We start from the raw sequence: 25478 nt of genomic DNA on the forward strand, positions 1-25478 counted from the left end.
ATGTGTGTGCACTTTAATGGCAGATTACGAACAGTGAACCAACTGAGTGTCATTAATGTTACACAGATCTCATAATTACAGCAGGGATTAATGCGAGTTAATGTGCATGTGTGAACCAGTCGAATATATTAAATCTTTCTTGTGACTCGCTACCTCTGATGTATTTTAGGTTGACTCTCCCCCATGTACCAAGCCCCACTAATGTTCATCTTTTTATACTCCACTACATAATCAGAGCTTGTATAAGGGGTTTTGGATACCACACCCAAACACCATGTAATGACACTGACCTATTTAATTTCATTTCATTTTACAACCTTTCCTGAGATTTATGAGGTCGTGTTTGGGTTCATTTTGTCATCATTGTAGTTATGATTTGAAACAAATAAAGTTAGCCTAATGAAAAAATATTAACGCTGCAAACAGAAAGTAGAAAATCAGAAAGATCATTAGCATTAGCTGAAAGGTGTATTATCAATCCAGTTATTGCCATTAATATTTGATCAGTGTATCTTGATGACGCTGGTGCTTAACAGCACTTAAAATGGCTTCCAGCACCAAATCACTCGTGCTCTCTTCACACAACCACTGCGCATACTGTAAGCACAGGGATCTGGTCTGATACAACTTATAACTGTGTTTATCCTTTATTAACCACAGACTTGTACATGTATTTACAAAATTCTATTCCTATACTCCTCAAAACCTTTCATAAAGATTGAAAGCCTCCTGCTTTCAAGAAATAAAAAACACACAGAATAAGAGGAAGAAAGTCCAGATCACAGGGACCTCAGTGAAGGTTTAAACTTAAACCTTGTTTCATACTTGAGGACAGTTGGGAGAAGAGTGGACAGGTGTATTAAAGAGAAACAGCAGCAGGTAGAGAAAATATAATCATATCTTGTTAAAGATAAAGCAGAGTCAGTGAGAGAGAACTGTTTTTCATAGCAGCATTTCTGTTTGCTGTTGTTTAGCACTGCTGTTTTTCAGGGGAGAGGAGAGAAGAGGAGGGGAGGGTGCTAAAATCCCACAGAGTGGGTGTGAAAATGTAACGGCCATCTGTAATCCATAATCCAGAGAATGCTAGTGAAATGAAATGTAGGGTGAATACTTAAATCCTAATCTGAAAGTTCCATTTCTGAGATTGCGTTTGCTGCAATCCCAACCCCTCCCCACATGCCCCAGGGTTTGAATTGGTAATATGGGAAACATGCAGAGAAGAGAGAATTGAAAATGTGGGATCTTATATTTTAGACACATGAAGCAATCATCACATAGAGTCTCCCTAAGTAGTAAATTATGTGTATGGATACCTTGTGTTGTGCAGTTTAACACAGCATACTATATACTGTATGTGAGTTACAGTACATTATACTTTCTACTTTTCCAGTGTGTGAATATATGAATGTGTGGTTTTTTGTGTTCCAGCTCAGTGCACATGGAGGAGTCCTCGGTAATGCAGGGAGCCCAGGGGGTCCTGGTTCAGAACTGGCCTACCGCATCCAGTGCCGCTGGTAAGAATCAGTCAGCCCATCTTCACCCAATCAAAACCAACTTAAACAGTGGCATAGACACAGAAAAAAGAGACCACTCACAATTATGTGTAATGGATCTGTGTGTCCCAAGATGCAAACATTCCATGACACAGACAGAGCAAAATCTGACTATTAGTGAATACCAATGACTGTACAGTCCTCAAGAGCTTATCAAACCGCAAAAGAGTAATAAAATGAGGCAAACAGATATCAACTACAAGATCGCCCTGACCCACTCCTTCCACTTCCCACTACTGCAGGGAGAGGAAATGACATGTGCTACGTAGGCGTAGATGGATATCTCTGCTCTCTGTCGCAGGAAGAGACAATACAGAGAAAAGGAGGGAGGGAGAGGGCCAGTAGTTGATTGGATTATCAGCAAGATGTTTACAGAGGCATAAGCCACCAAACCACTGAGGACAAAGATTAGAGAACACATTAGAGAAGAATAATAAAACATAATTACATTCACTCTCCTTTAATGTGGATCTCTCTCGTTCTCTAGCTCTTTTATAAACTCACAAAGACCAACATTAGGGGTGGGTGATGTGGGCTTCAAATATTAATTTTCAATATGTAAATATATTTGTTTTTCATTAATTTTATTTAATGTACAAGGTTATGTATACGTGCATTATTACAGCCATTAAGCGGTTAAATGCTAACCGTTCCATAAGGGTAATTTTCAATATTGCTCACATGTAAGAAACAATCTTTTGAAGTACTTCAACCATCAGGCATTACAATTGCAAGATAGTCTGTGAAATTGAAAATTTGAGGCAAAAAGTGTAATTCAAATAGAATGGTAATTATTGGCAGTGCCTTTGCTGTGAAGCTGCTCCAGGCAAGTGACGCACATGGGAGCTTAAGTTAGCTCACTGCTAGATAAACACTAAGTCTAAATTTAACATTTCACATATTTTGCTGCATTTTGTTGTCAGAGCTGCAGAAGGATTGCAAGGGTACAGGCATATAGTATATAGTTTCCACCTTGCTTAGAAAGATTGGTGCCCTATCCTTATTATGTTAGCTAATGATGACACAACAGAGGGTCACAGTCAATGGCAAGAAATCATGTTATTTTCGTTATTTTCAAAAAATATGAAAACATTTTTTGTTTTCCCAACTGGCCTTCATCAGGATGGAACAGACCTCATCACAGCTCAAAGAAAGGATGGCAATGGTGCTGTTAGTTTAGTGCTAGTTTAAGAACAGAAACATTGGACAAATGACAGCATACTCAATGCCAGATGACATTTTAATGCATTGTAAGTGAATGTCATTGCATATGATGACATATCCACTGCCCTTAACTGAGATTTATGACCAAAGATGCACTGCATACACCGTGTCAGCGCCCCCTGTGCATCGAAGAGAATTCATTTGTTATCTCTTTACTTTTCCTCCCATTCTGTTTATAAAAGTGAAATTGAGAAAAAAAAGTGACCAAGCAGAGTAAAATGAAGGAAGAAACAGGTGAGAGAACAAGACAGAAGTATGCACAAAGAGAGGATTGGAGTGAGGACGACAGTGCAATTCATTTTCGATAAAGATGTGATTTATTGTAATTAAGAATGTAGAGGTGGCCTGGACTGGTGTCTTTTATAGACAGGAGGCGGTGGGCTGGGCAGGCAGACAAACTACCCACACACTGTCTCTTCCTATCCACACACATACGCACACACAGCCTCCTCCGCTCTGCCATCGATTTCCTGCCTTGGCTGAGGACTTACAGCCTGGAGGCACTTCAAAACATGAGAGATAGAGAGGCAAATAGATAGATAGAGAGACAAGGAGAAGGAGAGAGAAAGAGCAGAACAGGCAGTACTGGCGTCATCAGGATGGGTCAGTGGCAACAAGATCAGCTGGTGAGGATTTAAGGTGGTTTAATTAAGCCATGGCAGCTCTGTACACACTAACCCTGATTTGCCTTAGGGTTAACTGTCCCTTCTTTATCTCATTGTTAGCCAGGTTAAGAATGGAAATATTAGCTGGAGGTTGTATCAGCTTCAGGTCAAACTGGGTTGGAGTTGGATTAAAGATAATCATCGGTTGAGAATGTCAGAGAATATGAAGAGCATTTATTTCTAGAGCTTCCTTGCTGGAGGACAGTATTGAGAAAGATTTATGTTCTGACTTTCAGAATGATTATCATGTCGCAGAAATGAGAGAAATGGAGATATTGATTCAATGTGGCCTGTCACATCCCTATGAGTCATAGGCAGTGCTATTTATAGCTAAATTGTGTTGTTTGTTAGGCAGACTGTGGTCCTTAGGTGGGGAGCAGGAGTGTAGGGGAGTTTGGTCTGTTTAGAGAATTGTTTCAGTCTGGGTGCTGTAACTACAAGCTACTGTTCTGCCTCACAGTCTATTTTTTGCTCTGATGTGAGACCCAGAGGTGCAGCCGACAACGCCCCTGTTTCCTCCCTTCTGATTTAGAGCATGTGGATTTGTGTGTTGGTATTAATTTGTTGGTATTAATTTGTTTGTGTAGTTGCATACATGTGCTTGCGCTTTGTATTTTGTGTTTTCGTGTGTACGTGTGTGTTTGTGTGTGTGTGAGTGTTTGGCTGTGTTTCTAAGTGTGTTTTGGCTGCCTGCTCTGTGTGCTGCTCCTGCTGTGACAGATGGAGCGCAACCCACGCCCAGATTAACAGACCCACATTAATGAAATCAGGGTTCTACTTGCTGTCTAACTCTCTCCCTATCTGTTCCTCGCTCCCTTATCGTCTTATCCCTCTGTTTCACAGCTCTGTCTGTAAACCAAGGGCACATAGGGATTCAGAGAGAACTGTGCAGAATTGTAACCATCCCCTAGAGAGATGGGCAGAGAGAGACAGCAGGGAGGAGGGAGTTGGGTGGGTTGCAAAGCGAGGGACTGAAAAAGAACAAGAGACCACGCAATAAAGGATAAGGTGGATTGGAAGGTAGAGCAGCGACAGACATGGACTGTTTGGGAGGGAGTGACGATGAGTAAATCAGAGTGATTGACTGAAGCAAAGTCTGCAAAGGAAAGAGAGGAAGCTGTATGAGGCTGCTGTTGCTAGGGGAGAGTGGTTAGACCAGACAAAGAGAGTGAGAGAGAGAGAGAGCTTGCAGCATTATTCTCTATCAGCACAAGCACTGTCACCATGACTCCTACCAATGTCCTACTGCTTCACTGGAGGATGTAGTTTCCAAGGCAACCATTCATGGCGCCTAATATTGGCAGGAGAGAGAGGAAGGGAGGGGGCTGTTTTATAGAGGGGAGTGCAAACATATGGTGTGGGACAAAAGGTACTGAAAGAGGGGGGTAGAGGGGGAATAGAAAAAGCTGACTGTGGCATCAGGTGAAGGACAAGACAAAAAGAGGTGTTGACAAAAATGCACGTACATGAGCAAAATCTAAAACCAAACCAGAGATAACGGTAGAGTCAAAGGAGGGAGGGATGTGTTTGGAAAGTGAGAGTTGGAGGTAAGAGGTGTAAAGGGAAGAAGAGAGCAGAGGAGTGAGTAACAGAAGGAGAGTGACCTACATTCACTGGGGTGGTGGTGGTGTACTGCAGAGGTGGATGCAGGTTTACTGTTTTCTGTATCAGCCCTGATCGCACTCACATTGAATCATACACACAGAGAAAGATAGATTTGATTAGAGGGAATAGTAATCCTCTGCAGCAACCACCTGTCAAGGCACAAATGCAGGTGGAGGGTGGAGGCAACAGGAAAAGTGAGGGAGAGAAAGTGATGTTTCAAAGCCTAAGGCCTTGGATATGAGAACTGTTATTGAGCAGTTGGGCCCAAGACCTGATCCATATATGTCTACTAAATCATTGTCAGTCACATCAGGAAGGGCAGGTGAGAGTTTCAGGTGAAGTAAATTTTGAGAGATTTTGTCTGAGAGAGGTGGGTAAGGAAAAGATAAAGACAGACAGTTGATTAAATTTAAGGCTGCATGTCATACTTTATGGCTGCAGTCTCACAGGTAAAGTGTATTTGATGCAAAATGTTTTTTGGCAGAATCAGAAAGGCAAGGTAGAACGCTCGAGAAGCTGTCAGGGACTTCTCACTGTATCCGAATCCCTGCGTCCCATCTGTTTCCTATTCTCGACTTCAGTGCTTTGCTTTCCTTTATTGTCACTGTTTTTTGTTCCCATCCTGTGCTCTGCAATTCTTTAAATATCTTGCCAGCTCTCTCTCTCTCTCTCTCTCTCTCTCTGTCTCTCTCTCTCTCTCTCTCTCTCTCTCTGTCTCTGTCTCTGTCTCTGTCTCTCTCTCTCTCTCTCTCTGGAGAATGAACACATTTTTGCTTTTCTTTTTATTCATTTTTATGTCATAGCACCTACACATACTAACATATACACTCAAACTCCCCCCCACACACACACGCACACACACCTACATTGAGTGCTATTTTTATTGTGTTAAGTCCTGTCACTTGGGATAACTTGTGTCCACCATCTGCCACATGATCCAGCAGGTAACAGACTGCAAGGTGCTCAACCTGGCGTGAAACCCAAACAGATGCGCACACATGCACACACACACATTGTACACTCAAACATGCACAGACCTGCTGTTAAGAGCCTATAATCAGTTATCGTTGTTGTGTTCTTACCCATGACAGTTTTATTTATGTATTTCACTTACTTCTAGCAGATTGGGAAATCTATGGTAATTTATGCAGACACACAAATGTATTCTTCTAGCGCTACCCAGGCAAGGAAGTGAAAACACATACACATGGTTAAGAATTAGGTTTTGAATAGACTGCGATATCACATTTTGTTTTTATCAAAATGTACACACATACACTGCACAGTGGACAGACACACAGGTGCTATCTTGGAAAAGGGTGTGGTCCCTCTGAGAGTGTGCTGTCATAATAATCACAGATTATTTTTTTTACCACTGCAGTGTAAAAGAAAAGAGTTTCTCCTTCAGTATCTTTTAATCCATTTTTCCCCCCTCCTCCCACTCCTCCTTTTGGTGGTGAGCATTGTGTTTCATATCTGCATCCTTGCACTTCCTGGCCCCTCTTCCTCCTCCTCCTCCTCTTCTTCCTCAGCTCGTTATGTAACGCTGCACTGCGCTTCTGCCCAACTCGCCGATGGTAGGGCGAGACAGGGGGATGAATAAAGTAGACGTGGCAAAATGGAGCTTGGGTGATTTAAGTGGCTGTGAAAACCTTGGGCGGCACAGGGGAGCCGAGGGACACGCAGAGATGCCGGACTGAAGTCTCAAGAGATCAAACTTAGGGGTATAGATAGAGCAAGAATGACAGTCTGTAATGTTATTGATTACAGTGGCTTGTTTCAGTCTAGTATTTCAGATACAGAGGGATCAAAATAGTGTGAGTTACAGATACATGGAGAGGGTAATACAGTTAGGGGCAACAGCCGTCGTCATCCTCTATGAAGGAAAGAAATCATCCTCGTCTCTAATGTGCCGGGTAGTGATCACTGATGGACAAGCTGTTTAATACCCAATCACATTAATGTTATTACAAACATTGATAGGCATGATTAAGACTTTTGTCAATAACTGGGAGAGACTGGTGTTGGCTGGCTGGGTTTTCACGCTAGATTAGATGAAAGGTCAGGGGAAATGAGTGAGAGAGAGAGAGGGTGGCAGGGAAAAGAAAAAAATGGGAGGGAGATTGGGCAGGAGGAATAGAGAGGAGAGAAGAGAGGGAGAGTTTTGCTCTGCAACAGCCATCGACAAATCAGATAGAAGCAATGGCTGTGTGGGGATCAGTGCTGGGTGAGGTGAGTCTGTTACCACCGTGAAGGAAAAGAGAGGCAGAGAAGAGGCAAAGAGCAAATGAAGTGAGAAAAGACATGAAGAGATACATGAGAGGACAGATAAAAATGATTTAAATATAGAGGTGACAGAGGTCTAGTTGTCATTACAGGTCAAATCACATGTTAGTGTTGCTGGTAACATCAAAATGTACAAAAGCAGCAGTAAAGACTGATATGATATGACCTTTTCAGTTTAGGAGTATAATACAACCAGATAACAGCACATCCAATGATTTGTTTTTTATCTTTTTTTAAGCCAGCAATAAGACATTGACCCTTTTAAGAGAGTTGCCCTGCCCTGTCTTCCCTTTTTGCATATGTCTGCTCTCAGCATGACTCATCACTCTCCAGGGTGTTGTTTTGCTTATGAATGTAAGTTTGCATGGGGGCACTGGTGTCTCATCAAATTCCCACATTGAGTTAGACAGGTAATTTCTTAGAGGCAAGGGCATGGACACTTTAAAGCAAAGCATTGCCTGCACTCTAGTACTCTGCATTTTTGATTTATAATTTTTGTGTGCCTTTTCTTGCGTGTCTGCCATTTGGGAGTAGAAAATCAGGGTCATGTTTCTGCTGGGGGAGTCAGATGAGGACTTATCGTCGGCGGAAGACTTTCGCCTCGTAAATGTTGTAAATGAATGTGACTCTAGCTGTCTCTGTGTCTACATGTGGAGGAAGCAGTGACTGGATCTAGCCTGTCCCGTCCTAATCTTCTCAGTCTCGTTGTCAAATTCTGTCTTCTTTCTGAAGCGCTTGCAGCTGTGTTGTCGCAGTGGGTGAAAGCATGAGAACTTTTTGGCAAATAGTGATGTGCAACAATTCAAATGCATGACCCAGTTAAATCCTGTATGATGGTCCCAATGCTTGATTTTTAGAGAAATCAAACACAATATTAAAAATTACAGTTCAGACTAGTGCTGCAACTAACAAGTCTTTTCATATAATATATTATAGTATGTTACATATATTCAAATAGTGAAAAATTCTCATCATAACACATTGCTTGTTTTATCCAACCAACATACAAAAATACAAAAATATTCCATTTACGATGTTAGAAAATGGGGAAAAATTAGCAAATCATCACATTGGAGAAGCTGGAGTCAGATAATGTTTGTTGTTTTTTGCTTGGCATATGACTCAAACATTTAATCAATTATCAAAATAGTTGCTGAGTAATTTTCTGTTGATCAAATAATCAATAAATCAACTAATCTTTTCAGCTCTCATTCAGACAAGGTATTCTGGATACCCTTTCTAGAGCTGAGGTGTGTGTATTAATTCACGCTTTGAAATAAAATGCCATTGTCTGCTTCGACTCAGGCAGAAGGAGGAGCTTTGCAGCAGTGCGTGCCTCTATGACTGATTAGGATTGTGTGCCAAGCGGGAGACGTCATGTTTTCGGTGGATTTACTGCATGAATCCTTCACTGTGAGCCGATCTCACTGAGAGTTAGTGAAATATGGAAGGGAAAACAAGTCTGAGCAAAGAGAAGACTGAAAAAAAATATGAACAGAAAGCAGGGGGGAATTAAAAAGGAAATAAGTTTGGAGTGCATAATATTTAAAAAAGGGGACTCTAAATCTGAGACTGATCTCAGTTCTATAATCGAGAATTTAAGGTTATCAGTATCAGTGTTTAGAAACGGTATGCTAAAGTCTCCCTGGGATCATTTTGGTCACAATCTGTTGCATCACCAGAGTCATCATAATCTGAGAAATTTCAGAAGAGTAAATTAATTAAAGCCCTTACCACCCTCTGCATGGAGGCAGACCATGTCTTTACCTCTGACAATACATCCATGGTCAGAATTATGTTTCCATTCTATGTGTCCCACTATTTTTAGGATGACAAAGTCTATTTTGTGTAAAAGTTGCAACATGAGGAGAGAGGAAACTGAACATACACTGCATAGTTTGGAGCTGGCTGGGTCACAGAAGGATACGATAAGATTGTGGGATGGTATTCTCTGCCCTGGGTACTGCATTAGGTCATGCTACTTCTTCCAGACACTGTTCCTTCTGGTTGGATGGAGCCCTGCTCATCTAATCTCCCCTTTGGAAAGAACTCAGAAAAAGAGTCAGAGAAATAAAAGGGAATATGGGAGGCAAGTGTGGCAAGTAGGTCACTGCTGTGAGGAAAGAACCAAAGTGATGGGGTCTTTTGCTGGTAGACTGTGTTTAGTTTTGTTATGTACCACACATAAACATTAATACAATGACACACACTCACATGCAACATGGACTAAGGGTGTGATCACTCCTTAATATATGGTCAGGCTGGGTGTCCATGCCCTCCTAAATACAGTTATGCCTGACAATGAGTGAATAATGTTGTATTGGCTTTTGTCCACTTTTCTTACAAGTGTTATTCATGTACATGTTACCATCCTTTGAACTGTGGTATTTATTTGTTTGGACAAGACTTGTCTGTTCATTAGCAAATTGACAGAAATGCTGGAAGCTATTCACCTACACAGCTAAACCCAGTTCACTTTTCTTTAACTCTTTGAACTCTTTAAAATCACCATAAACAGACATCTAAGCAAACAGTAGAAGGACCAAATACGGTGTCAACTGCTGTGGCAGTAAATACAAATTACTGTGGAAAATACTCCATCTGATAAAAGTACAATGTTGCTGTTCTTACAAAACAGTTGAGCTAAATTCCACTAAAATCTTTAGTGGAATCTTTACTCCATGACTGTCCCCAGCCTTTAATACAATGATGATTCTAATGTTTTATTAAATTGTGCCACGGATATTAGCCGTGGCAAGAGGGAGCCTTTGATTCATTGCCACTTAGCAATCTCTTTAAGGAAACCTCCCCTTAAGTTCCACCACCTCCCACCTTTTATAGCATAGTCATGGCCTCTCCTCATGGAATGCCACTTTTTATTGGCGATAAGATTTTTGCAGTGGCTGCTGTGAAGATCAGTGGACTCTTGTTACGGTCAGATTTTTGTCACAGTATGCCAAATTTATGTATATAAAAGAGCATGACCGTTTCATTCAGTTTGTAGCAGCTAATTTTATGGTCAGCTACTAAAGCTGCCTCCCACAGGCACATTCTGCAAGTGACAAGCCTCAGAAGGTTTTAGTTCAGGGTGGGATTTGTCAGACATCAGCAAGACTGAAATGTAAGAGATATTGAAATCGAGATATTCCTTAATAGTCCAAGTTTTGATTAAGAGTGATGTATTGGCACAGATTATTGATTAAATAAAACAATAATGATATTAATTGCAAATAATACTTTTTTCCTTTTTTTTAACTAACGACATCTGTCAGAAGCAAATAAATAGCAAACAATAACCCATCATCCATCTCTTTTTGTTTCTTTCAGATGGTGAAGGAGGAGAGGTGTCACCCCCGATGGGTGCTGGGGTAGACAGCAACAGCTGGCACTTTCGCTATGGCCCAGGCGGTCCTGGTGCACCCCCACAGCACCTGAAGCCTGGTGAGGTTCCCCCAGAGGCTTTCATCATCCCAGGCTCCCCCGCCATAATATCCATCAGACAGAACCAGGGAGGCGAGGACGACAAGAGTGATTTCATCACCTTTGGAAAGAAAGAGGAGGCCAAGAAAAAGAAGAAGAAGAAGAAGGAGAAGAAAGACAAGAAGGATAAGGGAAAGGATGATGGAGATGAGTAGAGGAGCAGAAAGAGAAAATAGCAAAGAAGAAAAGGGCGTTGTTAAAACAGAGGTACCAACCAAAGTCCACTGGGCAAAAAGAAAATGTGAAAACTATTATGGATTTTTCAATTTCATTTTATCACCTATTTTCACTGAAAACATTTTAAAGCTCTTTCTGTTTTGAACCTGGCCTTACCAAGATTTATTTTACCTTCAGTCCCTTACTGAGGTAAATTATTGATCTTGCCTTGATAAACAATAAAAGGATTGATTTTCCTCCATGCCCCTATGTGCCTATACACTATAAGTCAACTAATGTCATCCTTTGAAATAAGGAAGGACCACTCTTTGCCCTCGTCTTGAATTTTTTCTCCTTTAACCCACTGGGCATGTTGGCACCTCTGTCTTACCCCCTCCCCAACTATGATGTGTTAACCATTCTCTGTGAGAGAAGACAACTTTGTACAAGAACAACAAAAGCTCTGTGCCAGCCAAGGAAAAGAAGAAAGACAAAGAAGATTGAGTCAGATGTATGCAATCTGGAGCTGGACACACACTACTTGTAAATAGCACAGGAGCGAGTCACTGAAACTACGGCTAACATGACACTGCTGCAAATTCCTCCGGTAACTACCAACAGTGTTTCCTGAGTTCTCAAAGAAACCACACGCACACACACGCATGCTCACACACTCAAACATGCGAACACTCATACACACACTTATCATGACACGGTGGACACGGAAAGCACTTGAGACCTGGAGAGAGGGAGAGTAATAAAAAAAGGAGAGAGAATCAACTGACATCAAAGAAATGTGCTTAAAACTAGACACTGCAAGCTTTTTGCCCTGCACAGTCACCGATGCGGTGCACATGTGTACATCAACTCTCTCAGGATGGAAGCAGCATCCTTTGCAATCACTCTGTATTTGCTCACTGCAGTTAAAGGACACAGAGAGCTACATCTCTAGCCAGAACCCCAACTGAGGAATGCAGAGAGCACAGGAAAGATGGAGAGATGGGAAGATACCTCACATTCTCCTGAGGATCACAGAGGGGAGAGTCCAGCTGAGCTGGCTTGTGACTCCGCTTTCAGTCAGTGGACTCTGATGAAACCTTACAGAATATTAGGAGAGTCTTGAGATTTTGATATCACCGTCTCTTCTCCCCCTGCTGCAGCAAAAGCCTAAAGCTTTCTGCTTTGAATGTTTGGTAGCAACCAGTCCTTACCTGATACCTTGAGTTTACAACTGCTCACCTGCTTGTACTTGCCCCAAGCTGCCACAAGCCGTCCTCTCCTCCCCCAGCTGCCTTTTTCCCCATGGTCACCCATCCCACAGACTGCCATGTGATGACGAAGTTTGTGAACTTAATCTGTTTTTCTTTATTCTCTAAAGGGACTCACTATTCCATACTTTTTTCATTTTTTCCTCACTGCTTTTTGCATGTCATGCCCGCCCCCATTTGCCCTCAGAAACTGCCCCTTACTCCCGCTCTGACCCCCCTGCTCAGGATCCATCCTGGGAATGGCCTGCTCTGAACATTGTGGTGTGCTGAGAACAGCATGGAGTAATGTGGATGAGGCCTGGGGAAGCCCAGTCGGGGGTCTACACCCTGAACTCTTTGTCAGATGTCTCTCTAAGTGCAAAACGGTTCAGTGCTTTTAACTTGTGAATACTACAGTACGCTGTTCATTTCCTGTTTGTAGCCACTGATGAGAGGGGACCAGGTGGGATGAGGCAGATTACAGGGGTGGAGGACTGGGATAAAGTGAGGAGACAGGTGCCGTGGGCTGGCCCTCCCCCTCCATGTGCAAGAGAAGAAAACTGATTGTTTAGGATCGTTGAGTCACATAGCTTTTATGTACGCTGTAAATGTAGCGTAGACTTTTCATAGATTGTCTCTACACTAGTATTTGAAACCTGCTAAAAATATGGGCATCTTAGGATTCCCATCCCACGGCTATATCCCACCAATCCTCTCTCAGGAGGTTTTGAAAAAGAGACATGCCTCAAGACCTGCTTCTGTTGGTTCCCCTCCCCTGCCTGTAACTTGTCGCCACGTCCCCAAAGTTTTGCGGTTCAGTATGACGTCACTCCATTAAGTGGCTGCTGCATGTACTGCTCTAAGGAAACACATACTATATAGAGAAATATATATATAAATAGATAGATGGCTATGAGTTTATTATTTTGTATTATCATTTTTCTTCATTACTCGCACAGGAGATATTTGTATGTACTTCTGTCTATGCCAAACATCTATGTACTACGATCTTCACGCTCCACAGATGTTGTATGGCATTCACTAAACCTCTTTAGATATTTGTAAATGCTATAGTGTGATACCTTTCAACGCAAGTTTTTTTTTTTTCTTTTCCAAACTATGATTTATGCTTTTGAGATCAAGCAAAGCAAGAAAAAAAACAAAAAAAAAAATAAACCACTCTCTGTGTCCGGCTTTGACATGACGATCTAACTAACACTGTAATATTGTAACTGAAATATGTATGATCCTATGATGAGCTATCACTTCCCTTTCACTCTTAAAAAAAGAAAAAAAAAATGACTGAAAAAAATATTCCAGTGTAAAAAAAGGTATATGTAGTGTATGCTTGTGTTTAGTGAGCGTTCATGCTGTCATTCTTTCCCAATGTATGGTGGTGAAATATGGTGGCAATGTGCTGTCCTAAATGGACCAGCCCAGATCTGTTGTAAAACCCTTTTTTTGTACACCCGCTCATCAACTGTAACAGTGAAGTAGTGAATTTCATTTATTTCATTTACTTTCTGACTTTTTTATTTTACCTAAATGGATACAGTGGTAATGTGTTTTGTTTATAAATCACAAATAAAGTTTTCTTTCTTAAAAATAAATTTGAATTTATTGTCTTGGGGCCATTTGTGTGTGGGGGTGTGTTTTGTGCTCTCTGTCTCTCATTATAAGAGATTCATTACAGTGTGATCAGTTTTAGGACATTACAAGCATAATGACTGGTGGAGAGGAGTAAAAAATAGAGGATAAGATTGAATTTAGATAATGGCTTTGTTTAGGTTTTTATTAAAATGGTGAACATTATGAGTACACAGTTCATCTGTATTTTTTTAAATACTGTGTAATGAATAGGATGATTTAAAATATGCAATTAAAGCTTTAATTCAAAATCAGTATCAGAATTGTATTTACAGAGAAGGCTTTTATCTCAGGGAAGTTTTAAAAAGGTCAATATAACACTCTATAAGAGAGGTAAAGAATTGATCAGTTAGTGGTAGAAGGAGTCTCATCTCATCACATCAGCAAAGGCTGGACAGACCAGCTGCTCTCTTCTTCCACACATACTCACATCCCACTTCTTTCTCTGCATGTAGAAAAGCACCTTCCCTGCAGAGGTAAGGTACACAGGCTGAGTGACCTGCCCAGCACTGATGCGTCATTTCTCCTTGTCGAAAGCCACGGTCACAGATGGTCGAAACAGTCCCTTGTGAAAGGAGGCTTCCAGATGCAACATAATTTAATAGAGTGGCTAAGTAGATTTATTGTATCCCAGTGGGTGAATATCACAATGAGGAGTCATCAGTCATGCTGGCCTAGATAAAATGCAGCATAGATAATCAATACTTTTATCCAGTCGGGCAACTCAATAGTTTCCTAAAAAGGTTATATAGAACTCCAGGAACAACAACAGAATTTCCATTTTGTTGTTACTTTTTCTGTCTGGAATAATCATTCACGGCTGAGTGTAAAATAGATGTGTTTGTGCATTTTTGTCTCTTTATACTAATGCTGCTGTTGAAATATATAAAGTTCATGAAGTCTCCCTCTTTCCAGTTTTGGCTTTCATCTTGGATTCAGAGAGGGGAGATAGCACTGAGAGAGGTTCAAGAGTTCATATTATGTTTGTGAGAATGCTACATCACATTGCCTCTCCAGTAGACACACAAAATGGTTTCCATGGTTACAGCTATTGGGGGAACAGTCTCTATGGCAACTGCCTTATATGCTTAGCAAACACAGGAGCGTCTAACCCGTGGGGTGCCCAGGATGGGGTCATGGGTGTGTCCTTTCATATCACACAGACAGCACAGATGACTGCTGATGTGATGGTGCTATAACACAAACAGCATCTCTGACTCCTTTAGATACACTACTGTTAAGAACGGGTGAACCATGGAAGAACAACATTTTAACAAAAACTACTACCACCCACACATTTAAAATCCCTGCAGTTACATATTCCCATGAGCATTCGCAAAATGTGTTCTGGTCTTTCTGAATTTTGGCTCATTTGAGTTATACAAACAAATTAACAAACAAGCAAACTGGCTCCGTGTGCAGAAAAGTAGCCTGCAGTGTTTGGTCTGCACAGCAGTGAATCTCTGGCTGATGAACATGGATACTTATATTGTGGCAGAGTGAACAGAGAGATGCAAGCAGAGCAGTGGGCCACTCTGCTCACTCTCTTTATAAGCTGTCCAGTGCGCAGAGACAAATGTAAACCAGATCAGACTTGCACAACATAAACACAGACTACATTATATTGTGCAGTGCATAGCCCCATAACTTCATTTATGCAATGGATTAAAACAACCAAGGAAGGCCAAACAGTGAAATAGAAACAACTAAATGGTCTTTATAATCATGTGAAAGGGATATTTGAACATGTGATGAAACTAATTAAGTGTATGCCAAGTCACGGTACAATGGCAACGAAGTGTGTATGTGTTTGTTTTAGTGGGTGTGTTAGCTGGTGATGTTGCCAGCTGCAGTGACTCAGCAAGACCCTCATCCTGCTGAGGAAGGCAAATGGAGTGACTTGGGAGCAGCCAGGATTAAGATGGAGAGATTAATGTGCACAATAATTTTGGCCTGTGGCAATAACAGCGCTAGATGTCACACTGTATAGACACAGTGTGTGTGTGTGTGTGTGTGTGTGTGTGTGCGTGTGTGTGTGTGTGTGTGTGTGTGAGAGAGAGAGAGAGAGAGAGAGAGAGAGAGAAAGAGAGAGAGAGAGAGAGAGTACAAGGGAGTTAATGAAACAGCGTGAGACAGAAGTTGAGAATTAAGCAAGTTTATTTCAGCCTGTCATAATTAATGCAAATGATCTTAATTGCCATTTACGGGTAGCCTAAATATAAGTAAATAATTCATAGGCTACTCAAGAGCAAATTTAGTCTTGGTATTTGGTGTTTTATTAAGTTTTCATTTAACGAAATAAAAAAATGAATAAATAAAAGCTGGGTGTCAGTCTCTTTAGAGTTGCATTTTGAATAATTTCTGCTAAATCCTACATTGGATCCAATGTACAAGATGCCAAAATATTGCAGGAAATAATGAATAAAAAGTTTGGCATGACAAAAATAAAAAATACTTATGGTAAGTTACAATTAGAAAATGAAATAATATATTATGACTTACTTTTTCCAAATAGTGAGATTTAACCCCAAATCGTTTTTCTATCTATCTATCTATCTATCTATCTATCTATCTATCTATCTATCTATCTATCTATCTATCTATCTGTTGCTTTTGTTAGTGTGGGCTATAATGTCATCATATAAAGATCCAATATTTAATTTATTTCGGCGTCGTAAGTTATAACGAGGCTGCGGAAGGATCTGGCAATGAAAAGCTACACATTAAGTACAAAGGGCATATGTACACATGCCTTGATAGTTTACAATGCAGGCTACCACCACACAAACTGTAGTCTTTCCATGAAATGATAAGAAATGATAGATGCACCTGAACAATAACTGCTTTCCATTGTATCAGCCTTTGCCGTAAGACAGACACGTTGCGGTCACAACGCAGAGGTCATTTGATAGTTTACTGCATGTCTATGGTTGTGCTCTGTGTTTTAGAGCTGACTTTGGGACTTTGCCATCTCCCGTGACTAACCTAAAAAGACTCACTAAGCTGAGCATCATTGCATTCAACGCTCACAGAGAAACATATGGATAATATAACACGACGGATGTTGGACTTCATGTACCATGATGCAGCGCGTGCAGAACGTAGAATACCCCCTTGCTTAGTGACGATGGTGCTTCAGCATCAATTATTTCTGTTAAATAAAGCAAACAATGAACTGGAAGAGGATGTCCATGCGTGTATACATTGTAAGATATTTCCCGAAACTGTTGGAGATCCATGTTACAAAAACCTTACTGCTTGAAGATAACCTACATAGCAGCACGTTGCTTTTCCATCTATCCCTAACTGCTGCACCTGTTTTATTTGCAGGAGTGGTGAGCAAAAGGCGCCATCTCCTGGCTCAAATACCTCAGCACATTTTGCCAAACTGACAGAATAACAAAACTGTCTTCATTTCATTTCAGAATCAAACTCACTTACAACAGAAAGTGGTGGGGAGCGAGGTAAATGTAGTAATAGTCATAATTTCATCCATAAAATGTGTGAATTCTAATTAGATACAGTAGGGCCTCAGAGGATGCATGGTGGCTGAGTATCCACCAGTAGTAGGGGGACTTCAGGTTGAGTGGGGCATTTTTGCTGATTGTCTACTGGAAAATATCATTGTCATTTGGATTGGCTCAATGCCACTGCAGTGAGTGTGGTGTTAGTTTGCAAACTGCCTGAGTGAGTCAACCTCATAGGAAGATTGCTGACAAATGAAACACTCTGTTAGAATGATAAGGCTGGCATTCATGCAATTGTCATGCAACAATAAAATTTTTGCTTTTAATCTATATTAATACTGCCAATGTTTTAAAATATGCTAATTGTTTATATATATTATTTGCTTATTATAGTTAGTATAATATTTATGTATTAGTGTTAGTGTGTTAGTGTTAGTGTGTTAGTATTCATATAAAGCACTGTCCCACTCAATCTGATAACTTTAGATTGAGTGGGACAAGGGGTTTCAGGTTGAGTGGGACAGCGCTTCGAGGATAAAAAAAACTCATAGCAACAGTAAAATGACTTCAAATATTAAATAAATGAAATTATTTGTTAATTAAAAGTTGATGATAACTATTGAAATAATAATAATAATAATAATAATAATAATAATAATAATAATAATAATAATAATAATAATGATGATGATGATGATTGATGAGATAATGAAAATGTTGAGGAATCAAATGTTTTGCATTTTTGCAGAGTTGAAATAGTTGCCAATCAAATTTATTTAGTTAATTAACTTTAATTTTCTTTCACTGTGTCCATAAAGGCAGATTTAAATAGGTTTTACTTGAGTTATGAAAACATAGCCCTCCAGACTGGTCTAGTGTTGGTCAGGCTAGTTTTCAGTTGTAGCTTCACCGTAAGTTTAAACCAGTGGTACACTTTATCAACTGGACTGAAATGCAGAATTTTCCGATTGCAGCATCAAAAATGACTATAAACACTCCCTGTAACAGCTTTGATAGAAACCTTTAAGAAGGTAGGATTTATTGTAGGGCTGATTTATTAAACTAACAACTGACTGTATGTCACCTAGTTGCATCTCAAGCCAAACTTGAATTAGTCTGATTTGCATCATCTCTAAGTTGTTATTTTATGGAATGGATTAGTTGTGGTTCAATTATTTTGGGCTGACTCAAGATAAGTTTTTTTTTTGTTGTTTTTGTTTTTTTGTTTTTTTTTACAATAAGCCTTGTACTCCTTTAGAGTAGACAGAAATAGTACTATTATTTCTGTCTTTTTGACATCTATTACATGTCTGGAAGAGGGATCCCTCCTCTGTTGTGCTTTGAGGCACATTTGTAATTTTGAGGTTATATGCATAAAATTCACTTGATTTTTCACTTGATTTTTTTATGACGTAATGGTTTGCATTAAAATTGTGTGAGATGATACTGCTTTATTAGCCCCAACACTGATCTTGTGAATTTGCTTGGGACCTATTTTAAGCAAGCACGGTATTGTGAAGGTCAGAGCCAACGCCCCTCAACTGGTTTTCTGGAGGAATGCCTTAGAAATCATAGGAAGCAGAGAAATAGACCATGCAGGCCAGAGACTGCTGAAGAAGACATTTAGCCAAACATCAGTCTTGTCTTGCCAGTCTCTGTGTTGTGAGTTCTCCCCTGTGCCCAAAATAACCCAATATCACAAATCACAAATTTACCTCAGGGGCTTTACAATCTGAACAGCAATACAGCATCCTCTATCCTTAGATCCTCAATTTGATCAATGAAAATCTCCCTAAAAAAACCCTCTAGGGAAAAAATGGAAGAAACCTCAGGAAGAGCCACAGAGGAGGGATCCCTCTCCCAGAGTGGGCAAATATGCAGCAGATGTTGTGTGTACAGAACAGATCAAGAAAGCAACATTACAGAAATACAGCATGGACAAACAGGATGACAAAATTATAGATAGATTGATAACATATATGAAGAATCTGATCAGGAGGATGTTGAACAACTTCCCGATGCTGCCAAAAACAGGTAAGACCTGAGCCCTGTGACCTCCATCACCATGGAGACCTGGAAAGAGGACAGACTACACATACACACAAGCTCACATCACACAATGCAGAAAAACACAGAGGAAGGAGAGCAAGAAACCACATGCACAAGGGAGAAAGAGAGAGATAAAGACATCATTCACACAAGAAAGGGAGAGACCAGAGGTGCAGCGCATGAGGAGGGAGGAACCAGATAGAAAACCTCTGTAAATGGCACCGACAGCCAGGGAAGCAGAACAGTTCCAGGATGGTTGATGGTCCAAAAGAAAAGAGAGAGAGAGAGAACTCATCAGATGTGCCTTCTGAAAGGGCTGTGAATATAGTAGTATGGCTGAAAATGATCTGGCCTCCAGATCAAGTAGTTGACTATATGAGGAAAACAGCCATTCATAGGGCAAAATGGATCTGAGATAATGGGACAAAACCTCTGTTCGACATTCTTCCTGAGTCTCCATGTTTATTGGATACCCAAGGAATGGTGGGTGTCAAAGTTACACATTTTGAAACCATTATTGTCAGATTTTCAGATACTGAAGTCTGAGGCATCATCAAAACTCATCAAAACCTGGGTACCAGTTTATAGTGCGAAGATGTTAAAGCTTCCCCTAGGAGAGAACGAAGTGCCCTGAATGTACTGCTACTGCTGGTCAGTTAACAGTCCAACTGAGCTGTTGTACTTATTTTTTGCACTATTATGATATGACAGCTGTCAACCACCATTTAAGTCCTGAAAAACATTAAAACAAGAGTACATACTGGATGATTATGAGTGATGGAGTCAAGAATGTGTTTGCTTTGGTGCTGAAATGATGTACATGCTACATTGGGTTTGAACGGCAGTCATAAGAATGACATTTACACATGAGTAAGTAATGTTGCTCTGTTGTGCAATCTTTAGAATTGGCTTCAGCATAACTGACACTATATACTTTAAAACTCAGAGTTTTAGATATTTAAAAATGTTTTAACATAAAACACTCTGTATTGATACTAATGGGGATCCTAAAAAGTGAAATAGATAAATATAACTAAGTATAAAAATGCCCTTAAATTTAAGTGTTGCTCTTCTGAAAGTGGGTTGTCTGGCAGGATGATAAATTTCATAGTGTTGGTGTGCAGTGCAATTTTGGTGGCAATTTTTAAACAGGAGCTTTGTATATAAAGTGATTACTATGTCTCTCAGTGAAGGCCAGTTGACCATATACAAGGTACGGTTGTAACTGGTGTAACTATCTGAAATACTGAATGATAAACTGAATCAATGAGCCTCAGAGTTCAGACAGCATCATGTTAATGAATGATATCCATGTAATTTAGAGCAAATCATTTTCAATAATCATCTTTCTACAACTCAGAGAAAAGCATAAACTTCCAATCAAACCAAGATATTTGAATTTTGTCACACTTTCAATATTGAATTGGGTCATGAAATATGTAATGTATGTATGTTGTCTTTTATTTGAATTAAGTGTTAATCTAAGGTAAGAGAGCCTTACAGTGCATTGGCATAGGCTATTTTTTCAGGCATTACAGACATGAATTCAGACTCAGAAGTTTCTCTCTCTCATTCTTACCAAACCCACAGAAGATAATCTTTGTCAACAACAGAAAGATCAACTGTATTAAGGGATTTTAGTAAAATACTGAGGACTGAGTAGGATTGTTGCACAGGTTTCTAGGTGAGGATAAATCCATAGAGTGTGTAATTGATAGTTTATTGTTAGGTTTGAGCATTGAAAATGGTTGACTGTTAGTTGACAGATGACTGTGACAGTTGACAATGGCTGTCATAATAATAATAATAATAATAATAATAATAATAATAACAACAACAACAACAACAACAACAACAACAACAACAACAACAACAACAATAATAATAATAATAATAATAATAATATTCTTATATTCTATAATATAATAATATTCACTGAGGCCAAAAAAGGGAACTCGGTGTTCTGCTGCTGAAGGTCAGTGAAGGGATTCTCACATGAAGCCCATCCTCTTTTATGGGCTGCTCAGCCAACTCTAGGCCACTCCTCTCTCCTTCCCTGGCAGGTTAACCCTTTCAATGCCATTCTTCTCAACACTTTTGGCAAATCAACTAATATGGAGACACAAAGTTTCAGTGATTATTTCATTCAAGACTGGGGCCTTCTGGATTTTAGCTAGCTGTGTTTGATTAAAACCAGGAATGGCTATTGATAGTCAATATACACCTATCTTCCTTTGACAAGGTTTCAGACAATATGATGATGCAGGGAAACAGCAATATTCAGTAAATAAAACAAACAGCTAATGTTCCTGAAGAATTCAACCTTAGACTTGTATGGGGCAATGGAGTCCATTTATATAAAAATCCAAATTATGGATTATTTGTGCTTCCATTTCATACAAAAGCAGTTCAAAGTGCTTAACATGATAGTAAATGTTACATTTAAATCCATTTAAATCCTAAATAATAAATCTAACATTGTATCCTACATGTAAATGTTTAATCTAAATTGTAAATATAAATATAAATGTTCAGTCTTAATCTAAATCCTAAATATAACAGTGGTGGCACTTGATGAACTAAATACTCAAATTGATATTCAAATATTCAAATTTGTTTTGGTGGATGCGGAAGTAATTAAGGTTACGCTCTGGTCCGTCCATGGGTCCGTCACGCAAACGATGACTCCGGAAGATGGCCGATGCCGTTAAACATACTGTAGAAGAAGAAAAAGAGGCGGTCACGCAAATGAGTCCTCTTCATTTGAATTAGCTGAGTGTGATGCTATGCTAACTCTGTCTGGCGTTGCTGGCCTCTTCTTTTCAATTATCTTTTAAACATCGTTTAAATGTTGAATGTGAAAGTCCCGCAATGTAGCTGAAACGATGGGAAAGACCGCCCCAGTTGTTCAGGACAACAAACTTAATTTCAGCGACATGAAATTATCGGTAAGTTAAAGGAGTTCACCATAGCAAACAAACATGGCAACAAACACGGCTAGTTAGCTCTAAAGCATCATTTAACAGACATTATCTGCTTTGTTGTTGTCTCGTTTTTCAAATGCTAACTGGTTAGATAGTAAAGTTATTGGACTCAACCATGTAACCAAGCAAGTAACATTATTTTATATTTACTTTAATTATTTATTAGAGAGTTAGCTAGTGCAATTGTCTGCTTCAGTTTTTCACAGAACACAGCTGGGCACAGAACATGGTAAACCCCCAAAAGACATAATGCTAGTCTAGGGCTTTTCACACTACACTTAGCCCAGGGCTAAAAGCATTACAGGACCTTCTTAGCCCCAGGCTAAGGGAGCCGCTAGCCCCGGGCTAAAGGGCTTTTCACGCTGAATATTCTTAGCCCAGGGCTATCATTAGCTATCATTATCATTAGTTGACCGTGGGATCATTTAGACACACACACACACATTGTTAACCTAAGCCCAGGGCTACACGATACACACTGCACTTCTACCAGCTCTGGGTAAAATGTTTGTTGGAACACACAACTAATGTTTACATTCTAGAATGACGCGTGACTACTCCACTGTTTACTGTAGCCCGTTTCACACTGGCAACTTTTAGCTCCGTGTTTAGTAGATTTGCATGGGATAGCCCCGCAATTCGGGACTAATCCTGCCCTGGAGAAAGGCCAGCCAGCTCTAGAGTGGAGTCCGGGTTAGCCCACTTTGGAATATACCAGGATTGTGCCAGTGTGAAAGCTTTCTTAGCCTGGGGTGAAGAGGGTTCTAAGAATGCTTTTAGCCCTGGGCCAAGTGCAGTGTGAAAAGCCCTAAGAAAGCTAATCCTGGCGCATTCCATAGTGGGCTAACCCTGACTTTAGCCCAGGATGCTGGGCTAGGTTACTTTACATATCTGCCTCTATTTCAGGACTTTTGTGGGCATATTTAATCTTTGACATATATGGACATGTTTGGGGAAAAAGTGGTCTTTGCACACCAGGTGCGTAGCAATAGTTCCGAACAAAAAATCACCTCCTGCGCACTGTTTACACTTACATGTTGAATTTATTCATCAGCTAAGTTCTGGTCAAGCAACCTTCATCAGACATTTCACACAGGTATACACGGACGTGATACCAAAATAAATCATGAAAAGTGTTAGGGTTTGCCTCTACAATGTAAATTACTTTATTAATTCATTCTCACCAATGTGTTTAGTGATTGTTTCTTTTCTTCATCTGCAGAGGGAACAGGAGCAACTTTTGTCAGTGATTTTGAAAATCGAAGAGGTGCGTTAAACACTTATGCCAATATGGGTAAATATTTCACCCTGACAGCATGGTGAGGTACAATTAGAAATTGTTGTCTTGTAAAGTTTGTGTATTAGGCTCAACTGACATTTTATTTTATATATATATATATATATATATATATATATATAGCTGGAAAGGATAAGGGTCGATTCATACCAAACTCTGCATCAGTAGAAAGTGCTGATTGTACACTAACTTGGATGGTCTTGTATTCTCTCCTTAGGTTTCTGTAATTTCCTGAAAGACAACCCCTGCTTGTGGATACCTGAAGAAGCTGTGTCTGCTCATCTTTCAGAACTACTGTGCTGGTGAGTAAGTTAAGTTGAATCATCTTTTATGTGACAGCTTAGTAGAAATGTACATTTCATAAGAACAAAAACCGGGATGTTGACAAATTGAAAATCATTTCATATTTTATCACATAGGCACTCTATCTTGAAAGTGTGATATGTCGGCATTATTTCTGTGATGACAAGGTAACTTAATGACCAGTATGATATTGCTGGAGTGAAGTTTGTTGATGCTGAAAGAGTGAACAACTAAGATGACCCTTGCAGCAGTTTTGGCAGAAGTGCTGAACTGTGACATTTACCATTTGGAAGTGAAAAAGAAAAGAATGGAGAAGAGGAGACAATCATAGTGGTACAGAGTTACTGCGACACACACTGTTACCTGGGACACATTAGAGTTTAGGACTTACAGTTGCTATATAGAAGCTATCAAGTGGAGAATTTGAAACTTTCTGACTCAGGCACTGGAGCAGACAGCAATGTAATCCAGCTCTCCGGTTTGGCACAGCCTGAGGGATCGGTCAGGCAGCTGAGTGGAGGCATAGGTGTGAGGAGATGGAGGAGCTGCTGGCCAGCTTGTTCCACTGAAACTAAAATATCAAGTGACTAACAGCTGAAAAGCAAAACAGATGGTGTTTGTTTACAGCTTGGAGACTCACAGCTAATTGGGAATGCTTCAGGCCATGGTTTCCAGAACCAGCGGCAAACAACATAATGAGTTTTTTTTTGACATACAGGAAATTTACCTGCAACCCGTATAGAGAAAAAGTTTGGAGTAAATGCCTTAATAATGCATTTGAATAGATTAGATTTTTATCATGTTTAGAGTGTTTACTGTCTTGTTTTTAAGCTAATTTTAAGTGATACTGTTCACTTGCAATGTTCAATGACTTGAAGGTAAATCTTCACTTTTACTTTTTAATTGTATATACATGACCATGCATTTAGTTCCACATCCATGTATTTACCATTTGACTCAACTGATGTTTATGAGGACTGCATGGACAGACAAGAGGAAATGTTTGGTCAATAAGTGACGCTTTCCATGGTGCTTAAACAGTTCATTTCTATCTAGTACTCACAGATCTGTGTGGTTGTTCCTGCTGTCTTATGACTGGAAACAAAATGGTAACCCAGGAGACCCAGACTTTTTTTTTTTTGGTAGAAAAAGCCATTCAATATGAGCCTCCTGTTGTCTCTGTCCGTGGTGCTGAAACAAGTGCAACTGGGAACAATTTTTCTCCCTTTTAGCCATGACTTCTGGATCATTCATTCATAATTTTTAATAATACTACTACTATAGTAGTAATGATAATAATTATGTAAATATTTTAATGTCCCCTCAGTGATAGTATCAATCTTGAATATTTTGTTAAACACTGTAAGATCATCTTAAAATCAAGTATATCTAAAGGCATACACATGCAGTATTTTATTTTAAATGCATCTTCCTAATAAACATTTTAGTAACACATATTTTAAAGCATTCTGTGTGTGAATTGATTTCATCCATATGGTCAAGACTTTATAGCTG

The 25478-nt window shown here is 39.8% G+C and overlaps 1 protein-coding gene and 1 long non-coding RNA gene across 13 annotated transcripts in view; both read left to right on the forward strand.

The window, feature by feature from the left end:
• The window catches only part of LOC121902499 (protocadherin alpha-C2-like), a 90886-nt gene extending 78501 nt beyond the window's left edge, over positions 1-12385 (forward strand). For all 11 annotated transcript variants that reach the window (XM_042419827.1, XM_042419823.1, XM_042419820.1 and 8 more), the window contains exons 3-4: positions 1429-1514; positions 10661-12385. In XM_042419827.1, the coding sequence (XP_042275761.1) occupies positions 1429-1514; positions 10661-10968 (394 nt within the window). In that variant the 3' untranslated portion in view covers positions 10969-12385. The remainder of the gene's footprint in view (positions 1-1428; positions 1515-10660) is intronic.
• Positions 12386-22058: 9673 nt separating this feature from the next.
• On the forward strand, positions 22059-25418 carry LOC121902159. 2 transcript variants are annotated; one of them, XR_006097470.1, is made up of 4 exons: positions 22059-22327; positions 23586-23630; positions 23878-23962; positions 24080-25418. It is a non-coding gene; the product is annotated as an uncharacterized LOC121902159 (long non-coding RNA). The 2 variants fall into 2 exon arrangements; XR_006097471.1 differs by having other exon boundaries at positions 24406-25418.
• The last annotated feature ends 60 nt before the right edge of the window (positions 25419-25478 follow it).

The sequence above is a fragment of the Thunnus maccoyii genome, chromosome 8, assembly GCF_910596095.1.
Source record: "Thunnus maccoyii chromosome 8, fThuMac1.1, whole genome shotgun sequence".
Classification (NCBI taxonomy): Eukaryota; Metazoa; Chordata; class Actinopteri; order Scombriformes; family Scombridae; genus Thunnus; species Thunnus maccoyii.